The following is a 6,315-nucleotide window of genomic DNA, read 5'->3' as shown; positions in this document are numbered from 1 at the left end:
ATTGTGAAGAACACCTTTTTGGGATACATCTCAAACACAAACACAATATCATAGATCTTTTAGATGTAGTCTAATATCTAAGGAGACTTATGTGAGACCATAAAATTCAAAATTGTCATCGAGATTGGGTAATGGTTGTGGACACTTCGATTTGAAAATCTGGTAAACAAACATTTTCACTAAGAGGCATTATCTCTAATGTTCTAAATAAGAAAATATAAATATCTCAACACGAAAAAAAAGCTATATATTTGTATTATATTCATGATAGTGGATAATATAAGCATACATGACTCGATTGATAATGCCGTTAGCAGAGGCAGATGTGTGGACCGCGCCATATCTTGAGATTAAACAAAAACATTAGATAGATTTCCTGTTCAACTACAAGATGATTGTGTGGAGATAGATACATATGATCAACAGATATAGAAAACAAAATGATTTTGATGACAACAAAATATAATTGTGCAAACCTTTGCTAAGAAATATGCCAAAGTATGGGCAAGTATAAAAACATACCAGATATTTTGCCATTGATATAGTTATATACCCGAAAGACAAAAGTCCTGGATCTGGAAGTTGTTGCTGTCCGTTGTGATCTGCATCCTCCAAAGACCTTGGGGAGAAGTTAAGCCTATTTTGGATAAAGCATCAACTTTTTTGTTTTTGTTCCTGTCAATATGTGAAATAGTATAGTCCCTCTTGGTGTTCCATAAAGCTGCAATCCTGTCCAGCCATCCAGCAAGATGAATGTTTTTTATGTTGTGTTTTGACAAGACATGATCAGTTATAACCTTCGAGTCTCCATAGATTTGCAAATTCAGAATGTCAAGAAAGATACAAAAAGAAAGAAGACCAGCTAATGCCACTGCCTCAGCTCTGTTGTTGGACCCTGGTCCAGCATTCCAATAAATTTCAAAAGCCTAACCATCTGCTGGATTGATGTATACACCACAAGCACACATCCCATGTTGTGCAGCTCCGTCGAAATAAGCACATGGAGAAGTCGTGGTCATCGATGCCATTTGGCTTCTTCCATTCCTGTTCCTGTTCACCGATGCCATTTGGCTTCTTCCATTCCTGTTCCTGTTCTGTCCTGACAAATCAAGGGCGCTGTATAGAGATAAGATAGATGCAACTACAGAAGAGTTAGATTCCACTTTTGAACTGAAGATCATACCATTTCTCCATTTCCATATGGCCCAAATGGTCAATAATGGGATGGCCCACCATTCTTTGTTCATGATGCTCCATCTTTTAAAAGCTTCAGGAATGGATGGGAAGGAGCAGTGAGTGAAACCATAGTGAGCAGCAAGATTCTGCCAGATAGGCTGCACCTGTGGGCAAGTGAGAAATAGATGTGTATTGTTTTCAGAGTTATTTCTGCAAAGAAGGCAAATGGCAGGCCCGTGCCAATTTCGTTTTTGTAAATTTTCCCAAGTGAGATTCCTATTGTGAAACACCAGCCATGCAAAGATTATGATCTTTGAGGGGCATCCCAATTTCCAGAAGGTTGGAGGAAAGATGTCTCCAGTATTACCTGCCTCAGAGATTAGAAACTGTAGATATATATGCTTAACATGGACTGCCGAGGAGCCACCCAGTCCCTTCCATATGAGAAAGTCTTTATCCGCAGAGCGATATATGCCATGGGCGCGCAGCGAGGATATAATAGCATTCCATTGAACCTCCATGTCATCTCGAAGATGCAATTCATTCACAGTTTTCCAAATGGGAATGGCTCCTTCCCATTTTCGAATGGCACTAGCCCAGAAGAAGATACCCCTGTTGTGGAGCGATCTCATTAACCGAGGAGATACATGAATTTTTCCAGCCCCTCCAGCAAATTCATCCCATCCTATCATAATCTTTGCTCCAGTCTGAAATTTCCAGATTAGATTTTGCCTGAAATATGGTTCCAGTTTCCTAAAGCCTCTCCAAATAGCAGATCCAAGTGAGGACCCAATGTGATTTTCCCTGATCCAGTATGACATGTCCATGTTGTCCATGTATTTAGCTTGAATGGCCAAGCTCCACAACGAGTCACCCATAATTGCTTTCCACATAGATTTGCAAAGAAGTGCCTTCCTGAAATGCGATAAATCCAATATGCCCCATCCTCCCATATGTTTAGGGCGCGCCAGCACAGAAAGTTTGGATAGGTGGTATTTATGTTGGTCTTTGTTGCATCCCCATATAAAATTGGCAGTCATCCTGTTCAAATTGTTAATTATAGCAGATGGGATATAGAACAGGTGCGCCCAATAGACCATTGTTTGTACAAGAACAACTTGAGTCAGGATCATGCATCCTCCTTTAGATAAACATATATACTCCCATGCTGCAATTTTCTTGTAAAAATGATCTGCTATCCAAGACCAATCGGCCACTCGATATCCTACAGATTTCAGATTGAATCCCAAATATTTGAGCCCATTCCGAAGTGGAATTGCTTTTATGTTGAATAGTTGTGTAAGGAAAGTAATCAGATCCCCATTTACGTCTTCAACATGAAAGGATGATTTCCCTTCGTTAACAATCATGCCAGTAGTGCTTTGGAATCTTCCCAAGATCTCATGTAAGCAAATCCAGGATGCTCTGCACAGAATTGCAGTTATAAGAATGTCATCGACGAAAAAATTATGGGAGATGAATATTCCTCTACATATGGGAAGGGGCCGACAGAAATTTTGTTGAATCGCCCTCTTGATATGGAGGCTGAGAGAGTCCATTACTAGTATGAAAAGGAGTGGAGACAAGGAGCATCCTTGCCTAAGCCCCCTGGCTGCTTTAAAAAAAGGAGTGGGAAATCGTTGATCAAGACAACATAATTAACCTCCACCACACACGCCATGATCCACCTAGAACACCTGTTATCAAGACCAATCCTGGCTAGAAGACATCGGATAAAGCCCCAGTCCACACTGTCATATGCCTTTTTTAGATCTATTTTTAATATAGCAGCATCCAATTTCCTAGTATGTATAGAATGTAGGGATTCTTGAGTAAGGGCCACCGCATCTAAGATGTTCCTATCCTTGAGAAAGCTGTGCTGTTCTGGGGACAGATGCAGAGATAAAACATTCCTCACTCGTATAGCAATGATTTTTGAGATTATCTTATACAGAACATTGCATAAAGAAATTGGTCGATAATCAGAAAAAGATGTAGAGAGTTTCTTCTTAGGAATCAGAGCAATATAAGTGGAGGTAATTCGATGACTGATGTTACCATTTAATCTTGATTCCTCGACCATATTTAGTATATCATCCTTGAACAAGTCGAAAAAGTGGATAAAGAAGTCAATAGACCAACCGTCTGGCCCCAGACATTTGTCTTTCTGAAAGGATTTCATCATCGCCAATAATTCATCCTCAGTGACTTCAGAGAATAGGGCAGCGTTTTGATTTTCATCAAACATAGCAGGGTACAGATCAATGCCCCATAGAATATCTTCAATGTCACTTCCGATATCTCTGTTGTAGGCCTTTTTGAAGAATTTTACAGCTTCACGTGATATATCCTCCTGGGAGAAAAAAGATTTACCAGCTTCATCCTTTATTTCCCAAATCGTGTTCACTTGCCTCCACCTGTTTGCAAATCTGTGAAAAAACTTGGTATTTTTATCTCCTTCCCTGAGCCATAAGGCATGACTCTTGAGACGCCAAGTGGCTTCTTCCTCTGCTAGAATCTTTTGTTTCCTTTTTTCGAGGTCCCATATTTGTTTCCGAGTATGTGAGGATATGGAAGCGTTTTTGAAGTGCGTAGATAAGTATTGCAATTCCTTATCTATGTCTTTCAGCTCTCTTCTATTGGATTCTGATTTCTCCCGTTGCCATTTTTTGACTTTGCTGCGTAGATTAGACATACGATTAATAAAAGCCTGTGTCTGATTCTGAGCCGGACTTGTATGTTGCTGCCACGATTCCTTTATAAACTGATTGAAGTGTTCATCAGAGAGCCACGTTCAGTTAAATTTAAATGGGTAACCGAATCTGCATCCAATATTATTCCATTGAATAGAAATAGGGTGGTGATCTGATATAAACACAAGAATTATTTTCATCAAAGGGAGACCAAATCTCTCAATCAGATTTCCATGAAGGATAAATCTGTCTAGCCTTTTAGCCATGAAAGAGTCATTTGACCGTCCATTGTCCCAAGTGGGCCCTCGACAATCCGGCTGAATGTCAATGAAATTATTTTGAATGATGGCATTCCGGATCATGCGGCCAATTGGGTCGATTTTCCTGCCATTGCCCCAAATCTCATCGTTACATAGAGTACTATTAAAATCGCCCCCAATAATTAAGGAATCAATATCAAGGAATTCTGATGATAGAAATTTTTCCCAAAATGGATAACGATTTCTATATGGGGCATATATGTTTAATATGTGAACAGGATCAGGACAATCTCGAATGTAGGCCAATATGAGAATGCCGGCAAAACATTGAAAGGCAACCGCTTTAATCCATTTTGGGTCCCATAATACAGCTAAACCTCCGGACAATCCTACAGCATTGGTTGCCACCATGTGCCAAGTTGGGAACATCCTTCTGAAATATGAGATGGTTTGTGAACAATCATGCATTGTTTCCTGTATCAAGAGCAATCTGGACTTTGTGGACCGAAATAGGTCCTTTAGGGCCATAAACTTTGGGTCTGCTCCAAGGCCCCAAATGTTCATAGACAGGATGTTATTCATTGCAAACATCAGATGGCCGGCTTGCTCTAAGAGGCCCTTTTGCAGTGAAATCATCAGATGCGATTTCTGATATAGGAATATCAATCAATTTTAGATCCCTGGAAGTCATATCCTTTCTACCCTTTCTCCCACGGAAGTGTCTACTTCCCCTCTTCTCTCTGCGACAGACCGTAATGTTACCAGCAGGTCTATATCACAGTCAAATGTATTTATGTCTGAGGACCCCGGGGAGTTGTAAGGAGTGAAAGACTCACACACAGCCTTCCCTTTGGGATCAGCTTTGAGAAGAAGGAATCCCAATGGAAGGGGAGGGATCAGCAAGTCGTATCCTTTGACACAGATTTGTCTATGATCCCGACTTAATCCACTTGTCTTCCCTAGTCTTGACACAGATTTGGCTCTGATATAAGTTTGGTATTTAATCACTTGTTCGCCCTGAGCTTAATATTTCTTGTTTGACTTGTGCTATTGATTTAACCAATTTCAACATATGCTTTACTAGGAGGCTTTGAAGCACCAGTGCATAATGGTCCAGTGTGGTCATGGTACGCCCAAGATATCAAGTATCTCTCACAAACCCATAACGGTCCAGTGTGGTCATGGTAGCCCCAAGATATCAAGTATCTCTCACAAACCCTCAGATTAATCAACTATTGAGTTTGATATATATGCCCATTTCCATATTACCTAGCTTCATGCCACAGTATGTCTTTGCTTTGTCTATACTACTCTTCTTGCTCTCAACCCTCATCTTTCCTTCCTCTGAGAGCGTAGCTGAAGGTGTGGCGATTGGTCCAAGAAATGTTACTCCTATTACCCTTAGATTTTCAGGGTTAACAGTTCCTGATGAATGGAAAGTTTAATACCAACCACTCAGCCAGAAATATTTACCACCTTCCGAACCAAAAAGACTTTAATCTTAGAATCTTCATGCGCTCAACCCTCATCTTTCCTTCCTCTGAGAGCTGTAGCTGAAGGCATGGCGATTGGTCCAAGCAATGTTACTCCTATTACCCTTAGATTTTCAGCGTTAACGATTCATGATGAATGGAAAGTTTAATACCTAACACTCAGCTAGAAATATTTCCAAACCAAAAAGGCTTTCGAACCAAAAATACTTTAATCTTAGAATCTTCTATAGCCACTACAGTCAGATTAAATTCCCAGAAAACATCATTAGATTCGGGAGGTTCTTTGGGTTTACAATTCCTCAGTCTAAGTCAACCAGATTTCAGGGGAGTCGTCTAACAAGGTGGACGAATTGCCCGGACGGCCAAAAGTGGGCAAAATCTGGGCAAAAAAATTTCAAAATATCTTGTAGAAACAGTGTTTGAATCGTGTTTTTGATGGTGGAAATGGATTCAGCACCATCAAAGACGTCTAAGACACCTAAAATTTTGAAGTTTAAGAACTATAACTTGGATTTACAAAAATCCTTGCCGGATTTTCTCTAAATTTTCTCTAAATATGACAAAATTTGCATAACTTTCTGGGAAACTCCTCCGCCTCGTTAGACTACGTGGATTTTAGGACCATAATGACTTAGAAAAGCATTTAACAAGGAATACTAAGGTCTCATCTCCACAATGAAAATTTTGCCAAGT

General features: G+C 40.0%; 1 protein-coding gene across 1 annotated transcript; it reads right to left on the bottom strand.

Annotated features, from left to right (window-relative positions):
- Nucleotides 1-926: 926 nt before the first annotated feature.
- Nucleotides 927-3,871, bottom strand: LOC149239676 (uncharacterized). The gene is made up of 2 exons (XM_089369939.1): nucleotides 2,874-3,871; nucleotides 927-2,601 (listed from the first exon to the last, which is right to left on the bottom strand). The coding sequence occupies exons 1-2, from the start codon at nucleotides 3,869-3,871 to the stop codon at nucleotides 927-929; spliced, it is 2,673 nt and encodes an 890-aa protein (XP_089226065.1).
- Nucleotides 3,872-6,315: the final 2,444 nt, after the last annotated feature.

This window comes from Pinus tabuliformis, chromosome 8 (genome assembly GCF_031772625.1).
Source record: "Pinus tabuliformis cultivar Carrire ecotype Pingquan chromosome 8, CPIR1, whole genome shotgun sequence".
Classification (NCBI taxonomy): domain Eukaryota; kingdom Viridiplantae; phylum Streptophyta; class Pinopsida; order Pinales; family Pinaceae; genus Pinus; species Pinus tabuliformis.
Note: the sequence above shows the minus strand (reverse complement) of the source record. Positions and strands in the feature narration are given on the sequence as shown.